This window comes from Mustela putorius, unplaced genomic scaffold, assembly GCF_011764305.1.
Source record: "Mustela putorius furo isolate JIRA1106 unplaced genomic scaffold, ASM1176430v1.1 tig00003850_pilon_pilon_pilon, whole genome shotgun sequence".
Taxonomy (NCBI): domain Eukaryota; kingdom Metazoa; phylum Chordata; class Mammalia; order Carnivora; family Mustelidae; genus Mustela; species Mustela putorius.
Genome location: NW_025422002.1, coordinates 10,162,761 through 10,182,029, shown reverse-complemented (window position 1 = coordinate 10,182,029; position 19,269 = coordinate 10,162,761). Strand labels below are relative to the sequence as shown.

Below are 19,269 nucleotides of genomic sequence, written 5' to 3'. Positions count from 1 at the left end.
CGTTCTTCATCCCACAGTGTGGCTGCCCATGGCAGTACATTTGCCTGATATAGTATCTCATTTCCTTGGCAATAGTTTATTTGGGGCCAAGCGGTAGGCATGTTACTCTAACACAACTTGTCAGAGTCCTTCCCTGAGACTGATACATGAAACTGGGTATAGCTCTCCTGCTGGGTTCATTTGGAAAGCTGGGTCTGCCTCTCATCATGTTTTCTGCCAGGCAGAGTGATCACCCTGCAGTAGAAGGGAAGCCAACGTGCAGAGAAATCGAGACAAGGAGAGATGCAAGAAAGCAAATCCTATGCCAAGGTCCTGATCCATGGTGTTCTTCCTTCAGTCTTGCAATCAGCTGCTGGAGTCACAGTTACCTCTCTGATGAAGCTGGCTTTGGTTGGGATTCTGTTACCTGGCAAGTGAAAAGAATCTGATTAGTGACAAGGATGGTCTTTGTGTGTTTTTAGTATCGGACGTAATTATTGGTTTAGTAGAGATATTCTTTTAAAGAGACAGAATTTATTTGTTTAAAAAAGAAAAGTATAAGTGCCCTCGGACATGATCAAAAGCAGGCAAAATGTAAAACAGAGCATAACAGTTGTACGAGTCCTCAGGACAGAGGCCACTTTATCACCTCAGGAATGTTGTCAATGAGATAGACAGCAATTTGTGGTGAAACAATTCTAGCTCAATGGGTTGGTACTGGGAAGAGTAGGGGCTCAGCCCTGGGCAGGAAATATGATTTTCCATGAACTAGGAAGTCTGAGATACTGAGATTCAGGGGAGGGAAATTGCCTCTTAGTCCCTTGCCTCTGGACAAATCAGGTCCCTTCTCAGAGACTCCGTTTACACTAAGTCTAGCTCTCATATTTGAACCCCTACAATATTCCAGACACTTCACATTCATTATCTCATAGAATTCTCAGGAGAATTCTGAGTTGGTCATCAATATTCCCATATTCCAGATGAAAAAATTGAGTCTCAGAGAAGTGAAGTGTGACTCAGGTAAGTCAGTTTTTAAAGCCTTTCTAGGAACCTCAGCCATCATCTTCTCCCTGTAAAATGGGCATAATACAACCACCACCCCTTGGGATCTAGTCCCAAGGATAAAAGAGGTAAAAAGCCAATGGAAATTGAGTTAGGGTAAGCACTGTTCTTTTCCCGTGTCCCTCTGAAAGATGCAGAAATTTGGGCAGTGGGAAGTGATGGAGGTGGAGTGGGGGTCACAGCAATGTGCCTCCTCTGACAGGCCACAGTCCAGCCCAACTGCACTTCCTTTGAGTTGCTCCCCCTCTTCCCCTGCGCCAAATTTCTTCCCAAGGAAAGACTTGTGCAAGAGGTCTTCGGTCAGATCCCTTGGCCCCCTGCCTGCACCCCAGGAGCAGTTTGTTCTCCCCCCTCACCCCAAACCTGGCCCCTTGCCATCTGCCCCTGGCACCCGCCCAGTCACGTGGCACTTTGGTCTTCTTTGGCCGGCTTCCTTCCGGATCCCGATTTAACTCCCACTCCTCCCAGTCCCTCAGGGCACCACACCTATTTTGAAGGGCTGGTGCAGGGGACACCGGGTCTGTTTTCCTGCCTGTCAACTGGGGCCACCTCCCTCTAACTGCCTCCATTATCTTCAATATCTACTCTAGCTTTGCCCTTTCTCTACCCCTTCATTCCCCCCCCCCCCCCAGTCTCCTGAGCCTTTTGAGGGCCTAATTCCCTTCTGGGCAGTGAGGGAAAGGGGCGGGGGGTGAGTGGGAATAGGGAGAAAGAGCCCAAGATTCCCAAGGGAGCTCCCAGAACTGGTCTGAAACTCCCAAAGACGACTGGGCGGAACCCGCCACACTCTGACATCACACAAACCTGGCCTCGAATTCGATTTGGCCTCTGACCACTTGCTGATTTTGAATCCTTCATCTCTCAGGGCTTCAGTTGCCCCTCTGTGCAGTGGGGGCCCCAGGAGAGAGGAGGGGAGGGAAGAGTCCAGAAGAGGACCTGACCTGAACTACGGGGTTCCTCCTCAACCATCGCGCCCCTTCCCCAGCCCGGGAGCGCCGCGGAGCCTCCCAGTCCCTCGTCCGTCCGCCGCAGGCTCCTCCTCCACTGACATCAGAGCCGCAGGCGGGCGGAGGGGGCCAGCAGAGCCCGAGCCGAACCCCAGCTAGAGAGCGGGCGGGCTGGCGAGTCAGGAGCGGCACGGTGGCGGTCGGCAACCAGCAGCCAGAGCTCGGCGCCAGACACCTCGGGCCTCCCAGCCAGCCCCGCGGCGGGGCAGCCGCAGGTACAGCCCAGGGGCCGCCCCATCGGTGCCCCCGGGCGCCGGGGAGGGGTGGCCAGATCCCCTCAGTCGCTGGATACCCTCCCCCAAGAATGCGAGTGGGTGCCGAGACGGGCTGGACTCTGCATGGGCAGGGCAGGAGAGGGCCTTTCTCTCCAGCCTTGACCCGAGGCCCAGCAGGTGCCAGGCGGCTGTGGGGAACCCAGAGGGTACTAGAGGAAGGTGGGAAGGGTGTGTGTGTGTGTGTACACACACACACACACGCGCGCGCGCGCGTACACACCCACACCCACGCCTGTGCTCAGCTGGGCCTGAATATGGACGGATTGGTGTTTGGAGCTAGAGATGTGTGGCGGCTATGTTGGATTGTGCTAATATCTTAGCACTGGCATGCAGACCAGATATGGAGTTGCAGTATAAGGGCATCTTTATGGGTGGGGATGTCTGGGAGTCAGTGTTTTTGTTTTAAATGTGTGTCCAGGTGTTGGGCATGCTGGTATCTGGCTCAAGGGTACTAAGAGTTGAGGCTATATGATTGTGTATTGAGGGTGTCCGAAGTTAGGTGTGTAAGGAGTTGGGGTGCGGTTTGGAGCACAGGAGTTTCTAGGGTATACAGAAACAGGATGGAGGGTATGAGTGAATCTGGGATGTCGGGTACATAGGTGAGGAATGTGTGTGTGTGTGCAGGTGTGTGATTTGGAGCGGTGTAAGAGGGAACTGTGGGAGGGATGTTTGGCTGTGAGGCTATCTGGGGGAGTGTGTGTGTGGACATGTATGCTGATGTCTGGGTGTACATGTATGATCAGGTGTTGAGGTGGGTATGGAATATACTGAATATACTGAATCTGGGGGCAGGTATTTTGGTTCAGAGGTAGGGTGGAGATTAGTGTGTCTGGGTGTGTCAGTGGACCTGTGAGGGCTTTATTTGCCAAGCCTCCAGGTGTGGTTTAAAACTCTGCCTCTAGAGCTTACCATGTCTCCTTTCCTAGAAGTTTCTTCCTCTGGGATGGGTGGTCAGGCCCCTCCTGGGAACCAGGTCCAATCCAAGGAGTGGGATCTCACACCAGGGCCTCTAGGCAGGACACCATCTCTCATCCTTCCTCAGAAGAAATAGAAAGGGAAAGTGCCTTCCTTGAGGTCACACAGCATGGTGGGCTCTGAATGGACCCCAGTCTGACTGCGTGTTGGAAAGACAAGCTGAGGGGGACTCATCAAAATCCTTTGCCTTTAGCTAGCTTAGCTGGACCCCATACAATCATCATTTGGGCAGAGATGGACCCAGTCCTATCCATCGCTAACCTCAGTCTCTCCATTGTCCATCTGATAAATGGGGAGAGAAAGCCCACCCTCCTACTGAGGGTGAGACAGAGGTCTCAGTGGAGAAAGGTACAGGCTGGATCAGAGTGAGAAAAAGCCAGGAGGGGCCAGGCTGGGTGGTACAATTTCTCAGGCTTCTGGGACCCAAACAGGGAGCCAGGAGGAAGAGGGGGTAATAGGAGGCCTGGGGAGCTCCAGCTGTGGCTGCTGTTGCCATGGTAACAGTGCAGAAGGAGCTATTTTAAAACGTGGCTGAGATATTGCTGGAAGCCCAGGCTGCCGGAAACCTGATTTCCGAGAGGCTGGGTGGGAGAAGAAAGAGGAAGGAGAGGAGACACCCCAGCAATTCCCAAGGTGGGGCTGAGACATTGCTGGTTCTGAGGATAGGAGGACCCTCCAGGACCATGTGCTTCTACAGTCTGCTCTGGGGGTCTTCTCTGCTGTCCTCCTGGGAGTCAGTGTCAGCCTGAGTGTTTGAATTTGGAGAGGGAGAAACTGGGAGGCAGGCTGAATAAATGAATGAATGAATGAATGACTTTGTTGAAAAAAGACTTCTGCTGCCACCTTGAAGGATTTTCCTCTAGGCATGAGGACTTTGGGAGGAACAAATGACTGGTGAATGAATGAATCTGCTGAATAACTTTGTCAAATGAATGAACCAAGGAATGAATAAATGCAGGCTGAATGACCGAATGGGGCCTCAGTTCCCCAAGTTCCAACATGGAAGGCTGGGCCCTACTGAGTCTTTTCCCCCCATTCCCCTTCTTAGGAGCCCTGGCTGTGGCCAGGGGGCAGTGGGCCATGCCGGGGGCAGTGGATGGCCCCAGCTGGAAGCAGGTGGAGGACATTAGGGACATTTACGACTTCCGTGATGTTCTGGGAACGTGAGTCTCTGGGCACGTGGTGGGGCAGAGGGTGGATGGGGAGGCTGTCCCTGAGCTGGGGTGTGGGTTGGGAAGGTTCTTACTCTTGGGACTGGCTGGCTGGGGAAGCTGAATCCAGGGTGGTACTTCCTCTGGTCAGTTGATCACTGCTTCCTGTTTCCTAGAGTTCCAGCCCCGTGGCAGACTTGCCATAGTCCAGTCTGGCCCATCTTTTCACTTCTGGCCAACAGTGGGTGGAACAGACACTGCTCTTGGTGGCAGCTCTGGGTTCCTGTGAAGAGAACAAAGTAGGGGAGAATGAAGGGGCTCTTTTGGCCAAGAGCTGGGGGTTTTGGCCTAGGTTTAGGAACTGATGCTGGGCATGGCTCTCTTTTCAGTGGTGGGAACCCAGAAATAACTCAAACCTGATCTCTGCCCCTCACGTTGATCCTAAACATGTGAGGGAAACATACCCAGGGTAAATGACAGCAGGGTGTAGGGTGCACTTCCATTAGAGTCAGGAATGAGGACTTTGTAGAGCCCAGAATGCTGGCTTCTGCCTGGAGAAACCTTTCTGGAGAAGGGGGTGTTCGATTTAGGGACTGAAGGATAAGCAGAAATGCACTTGTCAGACAGGGAGAAGAGCATTCCAGGCAGAAGGAAGAGCATAGGCAAAGGCTGAGAAGCAGGCTATGTGCAGAAAGAGGTTAAGAATGATACAGCTTTGGGACGCCTGGGTGGCTCAGTTGGTTGGACGATTGTCTTCGGCTCAGGTCATGATCCTGGAGTCCTGGGATCGAGTCCCGCATCAGGCTCCCAGCTCCATGGGGAGTCTGCTTCTCTCTCTGACCTTCTCCTCGTTAATGCTCTCTCTCACTGTCTCTCTCTCAAGTAAATAAATAAAATCTTAAAAAAAAAAAAAGAATGATACAGCTTATAATCAGATGCTGGGGGAACAGTGGAAGAGGTGGCTGAGAAGAGAGCACAGGTCATGAAAGGCCTTGAAAGCAAGCTATCTCATGAGCCAAAGGAAGGCATTTAAGACATTTTCACAGGCTTGCAATTTAGGATGGTTACTCTGGCCAAAGCATGGAGGATAAATTGGAGAAGAACAAGACTGGAAACCAGCAATAAGGCTACCACAGTCACTAGGTTGTTGTTGTTGTTTTTTAAGATTTTATTTATTTATTTGAGAGAGAGAGCACAAACTGGGGGAGAGGCGGAGGGAGAAGTAGGCTCCCCATGGAGCAGGGAGCCTGACACAGGGCTTGACCCCAAGAAACCGAGACCACAACCTGAGCCAAAGGCGATGCCCAGCCAACTGAACCACACAGGCACCCCCACGGTCACTAGTTATTCTGATTATTGAGATTTCACCACGAGAGATTCTTTTGACCTATGACTTCCTCTTATCCTAGAGAAAGCACAAAGTCCTAGAAAAAATACTCCAATAAATCTTCCTTATCAGTGCTCAAATGCAAATGAGTTTGTTCTTTTCTAAGAGGTTGTTGTAAAATATTGCTTCTCAAATTTCAATGATCATACAGATTATCTGAAGATCTTGTTAAAATGCAGATTTTAATTTAGTGGGTCTGGGTTTGAGGCCTGAGATTCTGCACTTCTAAAAAGTTCCCAAGTGATGCTGATGGTTCTTCAAGGTTATAAAAGGTGTTAATAAACCATGACTCAAGTTGACTGTAGCAGAAAAAGAAATGAATCAATTATGTATAAATCAAAAAGCCGAGGGCATAAATGTCAGGCATAGCTGGATTCAGAGACTCACATGATGTTATCAGGAAATTGTCATCAGGAATTTCTTAGCTCTGATTTCCTTTGTGTTACCTTCATTCTCAAGCAGGCTCTTCTCAAGCAGTGGCAAAGATAACCACCATTAGCTCTAGGCTCGCATTTTACCAGCTTGGCAGGAAAGAGCAGCTCATTCTCAAAGTACGAGGCACCTGGCTTGCATCACAAGACCCAATTACTGTGACCAGGGATAGACTACACTGATTGGCTGGACCTGGGAAATGTGACCACCGCACAGACAGGGGGTGGAAGAGTGGTGGAGGGAGGTTTGTCCCACATCCTTCTGTTCACAGGTGGTCACCTAACCCATCGGGGTATGGAGGCGGGGTTGAAGGGAACTTAAAGTTCCAGTTCCCCAGCTCATGAATACACTCTCTCTGCAGGGGGGCCTTCTCAGAGGTAATCCTGGCAGAAGATAAGAGAACACACAAGCTGGTGGCCATCAAATGCATTGCCAAGAAGGCTCTGGAGGGCAAGGAGGGGAGCATGGAGAATGAGATCGCTGTCCTGCACAAGTGCGTAGGCCACAGGGTTTCTGCCTAGGGTGACCCTGCCTTGACTCCTCCCATTCTCTTCCTACCTCTGCTTTGGGCATATCTTCTAACCTGTGAGCCTCAAATTGCTCATTTATAAAATGGGGTAATCTCCACTTGGTAGGGCCGTGGGGAGCATTAGAGGCTCCTTTATTTAATGTGTCTGGTGCAGCAGCTAGCATGACAAATGTGACTGAAATGCCACAGCTTATTTAGAGTGGTTTAATCTGTTCAGTCAGATCTAAAAGCCAATCCTTGAATGTGGCTCAAAACAACGTATCTCAACTGATGCTATGTATCATAGACGTACCTCCAGTTCCCCCCATATATTAAAGCCACTCCGGAAGTTTAAAAATGCCTGTCTCAGGATCCCTTGACTAAATAACCAACTGGTCTATGATTTGCTCACCCTAATGTGAAATCTGCTGCCCTCATTGGAAAGCTTATAGAGAATCTTCACTTCCATTCTCTCCCCTGAGCTTTCCAACGATAGTGGGCAGGGATGAAATGATCAGTTCCACTACTGGGTGGGGGAGGGGGACTGAGGCCCAGGGAGGGTAAGGGATTTGCCCAAGGTCACACAACAACTTTGTGGCAGAGCCATGGCTTCTGTCAAGCTCAGTCACCATCATTGGTTCATTTACCAAGCATTCACCGTGTACCAGGCATTGTGCTGAGATTCTTTCTTATATTTTTTACGTGATCCTTAGCCCAACTCTTTGAGATCATTGGCTTCATATTAAGAGATGAGGAACCTGAGGCTTAATATTCAGTGAATAAGTGAGCACTTACTCTACACCAGGTGTGGCAGGAACAATGGTAAGATAAAGCCCCTGGTTTCCCAGAACTGGTGTTCTGGTGGCAGAGGCTGACAGACTTATAAACACAAAAATATTTTAAAATTGTGTATTGAACAGTGCTGAGAGGTAAGAAGATTTGTCCCCAAATAGCATGCACTAGAGGCAGGTGAGACCCAGCCTGATGGGTCCGAGGTCAGGGCCCAGTGTTGTTTATCTCTGTGCTCGCCTACCTTCCATTCTATCAATAAATTGTGGTAAATTGGCTTTTCCTTTTGGGACCCAGAACTCTGGTTTGTCCTGCCCAGGTCTGCAGTGGTGGTTCTTCAAGGTAAGGGGAGGAAAGTAGCTGAGCTGTCCTCAGCTCTGAACTATCTCATTTCTCCTTTTCAGGATCAAGCACCCCAACATTGTAGCCCTGAATGACATCTATGAGAGTGGGGGTCACCTCTACCTCATCATGCAGCTGTGAGTGGCTTCACCCCTTGCTCACACCTCTCCCTGCTGCCCCTCCCTAGCCTCTGTGGCCAGACTGCCCTGTCCCCTGGCTGTAGGGTGTCCGGCGGGGAGCTGTTTGACCGCATTGTGGAGAAAGGCTTCTACACAGAGCGGGATGCCAGCCGCCTCATCTTCCAGGTGCTGGATGCCGTCAAGTACCTACATGATCTGGGCATTGTACACCGAGACCTCAAGGTGGGCTGGGAGGGTGTGTGGTGAGCTGCGGTGCCGGGGGGGGGGCAAACCCCTCACTGTACAGCCTGGGGCAACTCTTAGCCCTTCCCTGAGCTCTGGCCTCCCATCTGCAAAATATACCCAGTAAACCCTAAACTGCCTCCTCCACTTCCCCTTCCAGTCTGGACACTCAAATGGATACAGAGGTGAATGGTGCTAGTATTTAATTCATAAACATCTAGGTCTTTTTCTCATAATAAAAGCCCCCTTGCTCTTTGTGGAAAAGTTGGAGGGGACAGCAAAACATGAAGAAGGAAGCCAGAAACCCCTGAAATCCTACACCTCAGAGACTATGATGGATTCACATTTTGTACTACAACTCCTTCAGTCTAGAAAAGTGCTGGTGTGAGACAGATCTGGGCTTGAATTCTGTCCCTAGGTTCTCAGGCAAGTCACTTTGCCTCTCAAGCCATCAGTTTTCTCATCTATAACGTGGGATTTTTCAGACTGGCCTGACAGGCATGTGGTAAGGATAAAATGAAAGCAAGCATTAGCACAGGATCTGGCACACAGTATGTCCTCAAAAATCCTTTAGGGCTTCACAATATAAACGTGAAGTTTATAGAAATTTCCCTCTCTCATTCCCAAGGCCCTTGTCCTTTCTGGTACTTTTAACCTCCTTAAGAACTTCCTTGAGTTTCATGTGCCTTCAACCAAGATGGTAGTCATGAGGCCCAGGGGCTCTTGTGAGGCTCCAGTTTCTAAGAGGTGGTGCTTGGGGAGGCAGAAGGTTCTGCCAGCCTCTGGCTATCTCTGCCTCTTCCTTTCCCTCCCCCTTCCAAGCCAGAGAATCTGTTGTACTACAGCCTGGATGAAGACTCCAAGATCATGATCTCCGATTTCGGTCTCTCCAAGATGGAGGACCCTGGCAGTGTGCTCTCCACAGCCTGTGGAACCCCAGGATACGTGGGTATGGAGCATCCTAGGCTGGGGGCATGGGTAGGGGAGGAATTGGGAGCTGTGGGGCAGAGATTTGTCACCACCATGTCCCTTTCCCTCCATAGCCCCTGAGGTCCTGGCCCAGAAGCCCTACAGCAAGGCCGTGGATTGCTGGTCCATTGGGGTCATCGCCTACATTCTGTGAGTGGGGACTTGGCCCTTGGGGCATGTGGCTCCAGCGTTCTCCTCTCCCCTACTTTGCTCTCTTCCTCCTCTCTGCTATTTCTTCCTTCCTGCCATCCATGTTTATATCTACCAACTAATGAGTAAGATTACTTCATTCAATACATGCCATGTTTCTGGCACTATGCTAAGCACTGGGGATTTAGCAGAGAACAAAACAAAATGCCTGCCCTGAGGGAGCAAAAACTCTAGTAGGGGAAATAGATAATAAACAAGTAAATAAATCCATAAAATAATGTGAGGTAATAAACAACTATGAAGAAAAATCATGCAGGGTAGGGAGAAGGGGATGGATGCCATTTTAGATAAGGAGGTCAGGAAAGTCCTTTCTTAGGTGACATCTGAATAGCCTTCTAAATGAAGTGAGGGAGCCAGACATTTGAGGTGTGGGGGAAGAATGGTTTAGGCAGAAGAAACAGCAAGTGTAAAGGCGTTGAGGAAGGAAAGATGGTAGCAAATTAAGAAACAGAAAGGCTGGACAGGAATGAAAAACATCAGAGAGGGGCAGATTTCCCCTCTTTGTAAAAGGGGGAACTCCTTCCTGTGGGTACTGCCTGATCCGAGACTGCCCCAAAGCTCCATCCTGGAGCCAATGAGTGCACTGAAAGTGGATATGAGGATGAGTTTCTCCCTGCCCAGGCTCTGCGGTTACCCCCCCTTCTATGACGAGAATGATGCCAAACTCTTTGAACAGATTTTGAAGGCCGAGTACGAGTTTGACTCTCCTTACTGGGACGACATCTCTGACTCTGGTATTTGAGGCTTTGCCTTCTTCCCCTGGGCCCTACCTCTGGTGCCTTTCACATCTGCTTTGGGGTCTCTTTACTGCCTGCCTGTGGTCAGATTCTCCAGCCCCAAACTAAGAGCTGTCTTTAAGATCAGACATCCCACCCCAGGTGCTTCCCTCTGCCTGGCCCCTGGTCTGAGAAGCTTGAAGGCATGCGTTCATTCAGCCTTCAAAAATAGCATTTTTGAAAATACCTCATCCATTGACTTCCTATCACCTAAAACAACATCATAAAGGTTTTCATCTGTCCTTTTGTGCCTCCTATTAGGAGGCAAACTTGTGAAGCCATGATCAGTCACTTCTACATCAGTGTGAATACACTGAGTAGAATCTTCTTTAAGAACAAGTTTTTCATAAGAGAAAAAGGAAAGAGCTGGAAGGCTGTGGTGGGCGGGGGGCTTAGAGAAAGAGTACAAGTAGGGTCGGGTGGTGCATGGACAGATCTGGCCTCTTGTCTTGCTGAAATGCCAAGCCAGACCTGAGGGGGTGGGCTTTGTCTTGGGGGTGTCCACAGGTACCACCATGCTGTTTTTGTCTTTGCTCTTGTCTTGGGGGCTCAGCCAAAGACTTCATCCGACACTTGATGGAGAAAGATCCAGAAAAGAGGTTCACCTGTGAACAAGCCTTGCAGCACCCATGGTGAGAGCTCCCACAAGGTGCAAGCTGGGGTGGGGTCTGGGGGTCTCAAGCCTGCCTCTGCCTTCACAGACAGCCCTCCACACACCCCATCCTAGGATTGCAGGAGATACGGCTCTAGATAAGAATATTCACCAGTCGGTGAGCGAGCAGATCAAGAAGAACTTTGCCAAGAGCAAATGGAAGGTGAGCACATGTTCCTGATCCTGGATCCCAGCCTCCCCAGACCTCCTCCCCACCCTACTCCAGACCTCAGATCCCATAGCACCTAACATCAAGTCAAGCACACAGTAACTGCTCAGGGATGCTTACTAAAAAACCTCGTTCATTCATTCACTCATTCATTCAAGGCTCCCTGACACCTACTCTATCCCAGTGAGAGGCCCTGACCTCCAGGTCTAGAGGGAGAACAGTATAACTCTTAGGGACACCTGCTCCAATCTATGGGTCCTAGAAGAGGCGTAGAGGTGCTGATGGCCTGACAGACCTATCAGACTCGACAGCTGAGTAGGAATTAGCCAGGTACAGAGAATCAGGTCTGAGGCAGAGGGAACTGGCATACCACAGGCCAGGGGCAAGAGAGAGAGAATGTGGCCATTCAGGGAAGTGCAAGTGTTCAGTAAGCCCGGATGGACTCGAGGGGCTGTGGGAGCAGGAGCCCAGGTTGGAAATGCAGGTAGAGGCCTCAAGTGCCACACAGAACAGACTCAGCCCTGAAGATACTGGGGAAGCCCCAGAAGGATTTTCAGCAGTAACCTGCCTTCCAGAAGGGGCTCTTAGGGTGCAGAGAGAGGCATGGACTCATGGCTGGGAGGCCGCAGCAGAGATGTGGGCAGGAGATGGTGAGGGCTTGGACCAGAGAACAGGGGATGGCTCAGGAGTCCTTTAGGAGGTAGAACTGACAAGAAGTGATGGTAGGAGAGATGTTGGCAGAGAGAGATGTTAAGGGCTGGCCCAATATTTTGGTTGGGGAAATGGTGAATGGTGGTACTATCACTGAGATGGGGATCCCAGGCATATACACTTGTCTTGGCAGGGGATGATTTTGGTTTTGGACATGGTGATATGAGGGATGTGCGGAACACCTTGGTGGGTATGTTAAATGGAGAATGATACACACACATGTGGGCAAGTTATTCAACCTCCCTCTGCCTCAGTTTTCTCCTGTAGTAATGGTGACACTAGCAGTGCTCACCTCAAAGACCTTTGTGAAGATCAAATAAATTGTTAAATAAAGTGCTTAGAACAGTGCCTGATACATAATGCTATATTAGGTGTTTGCAATGATATGAACAGAAATTAATTATACATATAGGGTTATATATACTTGTTCACATATACACATTTTATATATATGCATGTATGTCTGCATAAATATATAATATGGCTGGGTGTCATTTAATAAAGTCCTGTAGAGGTTTCAGGGGCTTTAGGCGATCAACCAGTAACACCTGAATGAAAATAACAAAACCACTGCAAGAATCCCACCACTAGATCCTGTCACATGATATCCCACTCTCAGAAGTCCCTTCTCCTCCTCCTCCCCACAGCAAGCGTTCAATGCCACGGCCGTGGTGCGGCACATGAGGAAGCTCCAGCTGGGCACCAGCCAGGAGGGGCAAGGACCAACAGCGAGCCACGGGGAGCTGCTGACACCGGCAGCTGGGGGTGAGGACCTGTCCTCTGTGGAAGGGCATGAAGAGGCAGCCAGGCTGGAGTGATGGTCTGCTATGGCCAACTCGGTTCTCTCTCCCCATGTAGGGCCTGCGGCTGGCTGCTGCTGTCGAGACGGCTGCGTGGAGCCAGGCCCGGAACTGTCCCCTACATTGCCCCCACAGCTCTAGGGCCCCAGATCCAGGGTCCAAACCCCTTGTGTGGGAGGCACTGGGGCAGCCTGCTCCCCTTCCCTCCCTGAATTTGAGAGTTACTCTGCCCTGCCACCTCCCCACCCCTTTCCCTATCACTCCTCCACTGCATTTTCCATACAAATGTTTCTATTTTATTGTTCTTTCTTGTAATAAAGGGAAGAGATAAAAACGTAGGTAGCTCTGTCTCTCCAGATAATCCCCACCCCACATTGCTGTGCAAATTACTGAATCTTAGAGTACCTGACCCCTGAGGTAGTTGCAAGAAGCCCCCTTCCTAATGCAAGACTGGATGGGGGACAGCAGTGGGGAAAACTACCTGGGAACCCCATTGTGCAGTACCCCCCACCTAGACTTCTGGGTCTGTAGATCTCCTGCGCTTTGCTGGTGGCTCCCGAGCTCGGTGAGGTTGGCGCAGGTCAGCACTGAACAGTACCTAGGGGCAACGGGGAGGTTACTCTGGGGGGTCAGGGTACACGGAGTCAGGGCTGGTGACGCTGGTGGCAGTGTGGAGAGGTATAAGAGTTCACAGGGAGCAGGGTCAGGGCAAGGGGCACCCACTGGAGTCAGGGCTGGGGTGGGTGAAGAGTCCAGAAGGACCACCTGGAATGGCGGTGGTGGTGGAGGAAACGACTGGGTCAGGGCTTGGGTGAGGGTTGGGGAGAGTCCTAAGGGGTCGGGGCCAGAGGAGAAGGAGGAGGGGAAGCTACAGTGCACTTACTGCTTGTGCCCAGCCAGCATAAGGTCCCCACAGGCTCCGGAAAAAGTTTCCTATGCCAGAAGTGATAAGGTGAAATTAATTGGCCCTCCTATTCCCTATCCACAGGAGAGGGATTTTATGGAGAGGTGGGAAAAGTTTCTACCATCTCAGCCCACTACCGGCTCCAGCATCCCCCCTCTCTCCTTACCCAGTTCCTTGTTAGCCTGGGGGCTTGGACCCTTGGCCTGAGATGTGGTGGGGTGCCAGCTATAGTCACGCTGGGCGATCTGCCACATGTGGACATCTACAGGCACGGCCTGGGGCTTGTCTAGGGCCATCAAGCAGATGCAGTCAGCCACCTTTGAAAGAAAAAGAACGAGCCACAGAAGAGGAAGCCAGCAGTCTGCTTCTGGTCCCAAAGCTGGCTGTTTTCTTCTCCACTCTGAGGTTACTATTATTTTCTATTCTCCATCAATATATACCTTCTTGTAATAACTTTAAAAATAGCTATGATGAGATTTCTACTGCACAAACATCTATGTGGGCCAGCTTCTCATCATAACCTGGGAAGAAGGGAGTACTCTATCCATTCTGTAAAGAAGAGAACTGAGGTTCAGAAAGGTGAAATGACTTGGCCAAGATTACACGGCTAAGTAGAGGCAGAGCCAAGATTTACTGTTAGGCTGAAGTTCAGAGCCCATTAAAAAAAGTTTTTTAGGGGCGCCTGGGTGGCTCAGTGGTTTAAGCCTCTGCCTTCAGCTCGGGTCATGATCTCAGGGTCCTGGGATCGAGCCCCGCATCAGGCCCTCTGCTCGGCGGAAAGTCTGCTTCCCTTCTCTATCTCTCTCTCTGCCACTCTGCTTACCTGTGATCTCTCTCTGTGTGTCAAATTAAATAAAATTAAAAAAAAAAAAAGTTTTTTAAACAAAAATCCATTTTTTTTTAAACTACAGAGAAGTATAAAGAAGAAAACAATAAATGCTCAATCCCCAATCATCTTACTGCTAGCAAACCTTATTGATATTAAACAAAAACTTTTATAAGTACATACAATTTCAAGATAAGAACATGAAAAGGAGAAGCATCTTTCCATTTGTCTTCCCAAAGATAACCACTATTAAGTTTCCCGTGGTTCCTTCTGGAAATTTTTGCATACATAGAGCAGTGTTTATGGGCATCTGAATGAATAGCCTTTAAAAAAAAAAGCACTCAAGGGACCATATCCTTTATATTCCTTCTGCACTTCGCATTTTCCCTAATAAAACATCTGTGTGTATCCTTTCTCCTCTTGCTCTGCATGCACCCAGCTCTGAGGCCTGCCTTGTCTCCTTCCCTGCTACTCTGTGCATGGGTGGTGAGGGTAGCTCCTATTCCCTTGGGACCTCACCTTGGTGCCCACCCCGGGCAATGTGCAGAGGGCCTTGTGGGTCTCTTCGTAGGGGGCCTTGCGCAGCTGCTGCAGCCAGGGCAACCCGCCCTGTTCTTCTAGGATGGCTCGGGCACTGGTACTCACATAGCGGGCACGGTACCCCAGGCCCAGCGTCCTGAGCTGCACCTCTACCTCTGGCCCTTTTGGGGGTTAGGGAGAGTAGGGGTCAGTCATCTTCAAATACTTCCTGTCTTCAACCTACTGTGTGAGCTCTCTGCCCCAGAGGAATGCTTTCCCTGAGCATCTCTCTCCCATCTCATCGCCCTTTGGGAGACCCCAGGGCATTTGCTTATACAAAGGTAAGGGCTAAAGCCTGGATTCTACCCCTCTACAAATGTTTTCTGACCACCTACTACCCAGTGTTGGGCACTGAAGCAGGGACTGAGAAGGACTTGCTGCTGTGGAGGAACTCCCCAGGTGAGTTCTTTAACCTTTCCAAAGTGCACTCACACCTATGATCTCAAATAATAACCATAATAACAATAGCTTCTATTATTAAGTGCTAGGCATCAGGTGCAGGCAAAGTGCTTTAGGTACTTTATCATGCTTTTCTTTTTTTTTTTTTTTTAAGATTTTATTTATTTGACAGAGAGAGATCACAAGTAGGCAGAGAGGCAGACAGAGAGAGAGAGAGGAGGAAGCAGGCTCCCTGCTGAGCAGAGAGCCCGATGCGGGATTCGATCCCAGGACCCTGAGATCATGACCTGAGCTGAAGGCAGCAACTTAACCCACTGAGCCACCCAGGTGCCCTATCATGCTTTTCTCAAGGACCCTGATGACAGTACTCTTATTTAGATAATAACTGGCTCAAGAAAGGACATGCTGGAAATGGGATCTTGCACCCAGGGCTGGGAAACCAAATCCTGTGCTCTTAGACCATTAGATCACCCTGCCTCATGACTGTTTTATTCATCACTCAAACCCTTCTGGATAGAAACTCTTATTCCCATCCTACAAACAAGAGAAGCTTGGATAGGTAAATGAATGCTTTTGGTCTTATGACGCCTAAACTGGAAACAGACCTGAGATAAAATTGCTGGGTTTGCTGTAGAGAAGGGAACTTAGATTTTCTGCATAATTCTTGCATGTCAAATACTGACCTAGTTGCAGCATGTGTATTTCTCTACTTCACTCTTGTGGCAACTCTGATAGGTAGGTGCCATTATTATCCTGTTCCACAGATGAAAACGCTGACATAGACTGAATAACACACTCAAGGTCATATAGCTAGACATCAAGTGCCAAAGGCAGAATTCAGACCTAGGCAGTCTGTCTCCACAATGAGTGCTCTTAATGCCAAAGTACTGCATACTACATATAGTTGTGGGGTTTTGTTTTTTGGTTTTTTTTGATGAAGCACTGAACCCCTGGGGTACAAAGTGAAGACTAGTGAGGTGTTGACATTTCAGGGACAGACGGGAAGGAATTGGTGGAGTGGATCAGACTAGGCAAGGTGGTTCTGGAAGAGAACAGTGTTTGAGAAGGCAGAAAGCGGGGCACCTGGGTGGCTCAGTGGGTTAAAGCCTCTGCCTTCCGCTCGGGTCGTGACCCCAGGGTCCTGGGATTGAGCCCTGCATCGGACTCTCTGCTTGGTGGGGAGCCTGCTTCCTCCTCTCTCTCTCTGCCTGCCTCTTTGCCTACTTGTGATCTGTCAAATAAATAAATAAAAATCTAAAAAAAAAAAAAAAAAGGTGGGGTGTGTGGACCTGGCCATTCACGGACCTGTACCCCTGGGGATAAAAATATATGTTTATAGGGGCGCCTGGGTGGCTCAGTGGGTTAAAGCCTCTGCCTTCAGCTCAGGTTGTGATCCCAGCGTCCTGGGATCGAGCCCCGCATCGGGCTCTCTGCTCTGGGGAGCCTGCTTCCTCCTCTCTCTCTGCCTGCCTCTCTGCCTACTTGTGATCTCTGTCTGTCAAATAAATAAAATCTTTAAAAAAAAAAAAAAAAATATATATATATATATATATATGTTTATAAAAAATAAAAAATTTAAAACCACACACACACACACACAAAAGAAGGCAGAAAGCTTTGAGATGGAAGATGGTGACCAGGGGAGAACTGAAGAGACCCTGAAAGCTATTGGAGGGTCTGAGGGCTGGGACCCATCTACTCACCAGCCAGGGCCTGCAGGCTAGGGAAGCCATGGTAGGTGACATCATCAAGCTGGATGAGCCGAGGTCCAAAGGCCTCACAGAGTCGTTCTACCATGCCAGTTATGCGAGCAATGTTGTTGTTGGAGGAACAGATGAAGGAGAAAAGGCACTCGATGGGGTCCTGTTGTAGGAGTCGCACACCTGAGGAAAGGTAGGGAATAGGATACAGACCTGCTGTCAGGAGTGGCCTCTTAGATCCTAGGCACCAAAGATCTAGAAGGATCCCAGGGGAATGAGGGACAGCATTGTTAGAGAGGGCAACACCAGAGCTCTCATTCCTCACAGCATCTGTGAGGTCTGGATTAACATTACATTCCACTGATATAGAAGCCACAATGTAAACACTATGAGGATGGGGATTTGCGTGTTTTGTTCACTGCTATATCCCCAGTCACATAGCAGATGCTATGTAAATATTTACAGAATGAATGATGTCACCTGCCCCAGGTCACATAGCCAGGATTTGGCTCAATATCCTTGTCACTACACCGTGGTAAGCAGCAGAACAATAATAGTAATAATAATTACTGTGTCAGGCACTATTGTAAGCAAAGCTTTACACATATTAGCTCCTTTAATCCTTGTAAAATTCTATAAGGTGGATATAATCCCCATTTTATAGATGGTGAAACTGTGTAATTTAACCAAATTACAAGAACTCCAACAGTGAACTCACCTTGGAATTTCTGAGCCACCTCTTGAAAGTGGGGGTCCACGGAACTCCAATGGTGATAAAGTTGAGCCAGGCTGACATCCAGCTGGAAGTACTGGTACACAGTCTTTAGCTCTTCTGGTGTGGGTCGGCCAACCCATCCCTTGTCGCCTCGGTACACAGTACAGTAGAGCTGCTCCTCAGTCTGAGTCAGTGTCCATACCTGGTTCGCCAGCACGCCAGTCCAATGCGCCGGGTTTTGTTCCCTCCACCTGAGTCCCCAGGCACACAGCAGCCCCGGTACTCAATTTTCCTTCTTGCACCCTTTGGGGCCCTCCCATTCTACAACAGCTTCATACACAAAACTGACTTAGGAAATGCAGAGTCATTTGATCGTCACAACACTGCACTGGCTTTTTTTTTTTTTTTTTTTAATTAGGCTCCATATCCAGCGTGGAGCCCAGCGCAGGGTTTGAACTCACGTTCCTGAGATCAAGAACTGAGCAGAAATCAAGAGCCGTATACTTAACCGACGCGGCCACTCAGGTGCCCCTGCACTGGTTTTTTACCTCCACTTTAGAAAGGAGGTAAACAGGCTCACCACCCGTGCCTCAGTTTCCTCTCTTGCACCCTGAGGTTTCTTCCATCACCCCCAACATTCCTTTACACTCCAGACCTGCAGTGTCGAGGGTTCAGGAGTCAGGGTCACTCACCGGAAAGACTGTCCGGAAGCCAGAACCAGGTCCAGGCGCAGCTCAGAACGTGGACAGGGGATGGAGGCCCACAGTGCCGGGAAAGAAGCTAGAGTTCGATGCTCCATGCTGCATAGCATAAGTGAGCGAGCTAACAATTCCACGCCGGTCTCCCCTCACAATGGCCCCGCCCACTCGGTACCAGCTCTCGCGCGGCCAAAAGACCGCTCCCACACCTGCTACTTGCTCCTTAAGACCTCGCCCACCAAGCCCAAGCCCCCAAGTTTACTTAAGGCCCGCCCAGTTTCTTTTAATTCCTCCGCTCCCCGTAGGCCCCGCCCCTTACGGTCCTCCAGGGAACCCCCAACCCTCCGCCCTTCCTCCTTACGTATCCTCCCCGGCCCCCGCCTCCTGGCGCGCACCAAGGTCCTCCAGGAAGCCAAGACACATTGGGAAGCGCGCGCAAACGCACTCTTCCGGCTTCTCAGGAGGCCGACCTCACTCTCCCCGGAAGTAAGACTCAGGCCTGGTTTATTGGATCCGGAGGTAGCCAATCCGCGGAGAAGAGGTGCCAATGAGAACAGGGTGTGGTGGCGGGTGGGCGGGCCTCTGCGAGGCTCGGCAGCGGTTGGCGCGCGCTGGGCTCCCTGCCGGCTTTCGGCCTTTGCTCTGTGGATGTCTGCGCTCGGCAAGCCAGGGTGTCCAATCTCCGCGCCCCGCGGACCGGTCGCAGAATGCGCCCTCGGGCCCCATCCTCACGGCCAGATCTCCTCAGAGCCCCGTGGTTTCTTGCCCGCCCGCAGAGCCAAATCCTGTCCCTCACCGTCCTCAGAAAGCCTTTCTCCACCGAGCTTCTCCAGTCAGATACTCGCTCTCTTGACCGAGAATCGACCCGAACACAGCTCGGGCCGTGCGAGGC

At 50.2% G+C, this 19,269-nt stretch overlaps 2 protein-coding genes across 12 annotated transcripts; one reads left to right on the top strand and one right to left on the bottom strand.

Annotated features, from left to right (window-relative positions):
- Positions 1-57: 57 nt before the first annotated feature.
- Positions 58-18,883, bottom strand: OGG1 (8-oxoguanine DNA glycosylase). Of its 11 annotated transcripts, none has more exons than XR_006601548.1 (10): positions 18,739-18,880; positions 18,372-18,479; positions 17,683-17,930; positions 16,968-17,147; positions 14,806-14,987; positions 13,627-13,777; positions 13,440-13,489; positions 4,545-4,732; positions 3,233-3,356; positions 58-406 (listed from the first exon to the last, which is right to left on the bottom strand). XR_006601548.1 is itself a non-coding variant. In XM_045063278.1 (9 exons), the coding sequence occupies exons 1-8, from the start codon at positions 18,798-18,800 to the stop codon at positions 13,068-13,070; spliced, it is 1,068 nt and encodes a 355-aa protein (XP_044919213.1). In that variant the 5' UTR covers positions 18,801-18,876; the 3' UTR covers positions 4,607-4,732. The 11 variants fall into 11 exon arrangements, 4 of the variants coding, with proteins under 4 accessions (XP_044919213.1, XP_044919214.1, XP_012909759.1 ...); XR_006601551.1 differs by having other exon boundaries at positions 18,773-18,874; XR_006601552.1 differs by lacking the exon at positions 14,806-14,987 and having other exon boundaries at positions 13,627-13,746; positions 18,739-18,883.
- Positions 1,795-12,894, top strand: CAMK1 (calcium/calmodulin dependent protein kinase I). Its single transcript, XM_004738469.3, has 12 exons — positions 1,795-2,263; positions 4,347-4,461; positions 6,630-6,761; positions 7,970-8,044; positions 8,131-8,269; positions 9,092-9,218; positions 9,313-9,388; positions 10,070-10,182; positions 10,778-10,856; positions 10,952-11,039; positions 12,404-12,521; positions 12,615-12,894. The coding sequence occupies exons 2-12, from the start codon at positions 4,379-4,381 to the stop codon at positions 12,695-12,697; spliced, it is 1,113 nt and encodes a 370-aa protein (XP_004738526.1). The 5' UTR covers positions 1,795-2,263; positions 4,347-4,378; the 3' UTR covers positions 12,698-12,894.
- Positions 18,884-19,269: the final 386 nt, after the last annotated feature.

Excerpts from the sequence above, each read along its gene's own strand:
- OGG1 (XM_045063278.1), bottom strand. The coding sequence starts at position 18,800 with ATGTGTCTTGGCTTCCTGGAGGACCTTGGTGCGCGCCAGGAGGCGGGG. Across the intron at positions 17,931-18,371 it reads GCTTCCGGACAGTCTTTCCG|GTGGAGGGAACAAAACCCGG; the intron begins GTGAGTGACCCT and ends CTGGGGACTCAG. Across the intron at positions 14,988-16,967 it reads TAGCCTGCAGGCCCTGGCTG|GGCCAGAGGTAGAGGTGCAG; the intron begins GTGAGTAGATGG and ends AACCCCCAAAAG.
- CAMK1 (XM_004738469.3), top strand. The coding sequence starts at position 4,379 with ATGCCGGGGGCAGTGGATGGCCCCAGCTGGAAGCAGGTGGAGGACATT. Across the intron at positions 4,462-6,629 it reads TTCCGTGATGTTCTGGGAAC|GGGGGCCTTCTCAGAGGTAA; the intron begins GTGAGTCTCTGG and ends CTCTCTCTGCAG. Across the intron at positions 10,857-10,951 it reads CAAGCCTTGCAGCACCCATG|GATTGCAGGAGATACGGCTC; the intron begins GTGAGAGCTCCC and ends ACCCCATCCTAG.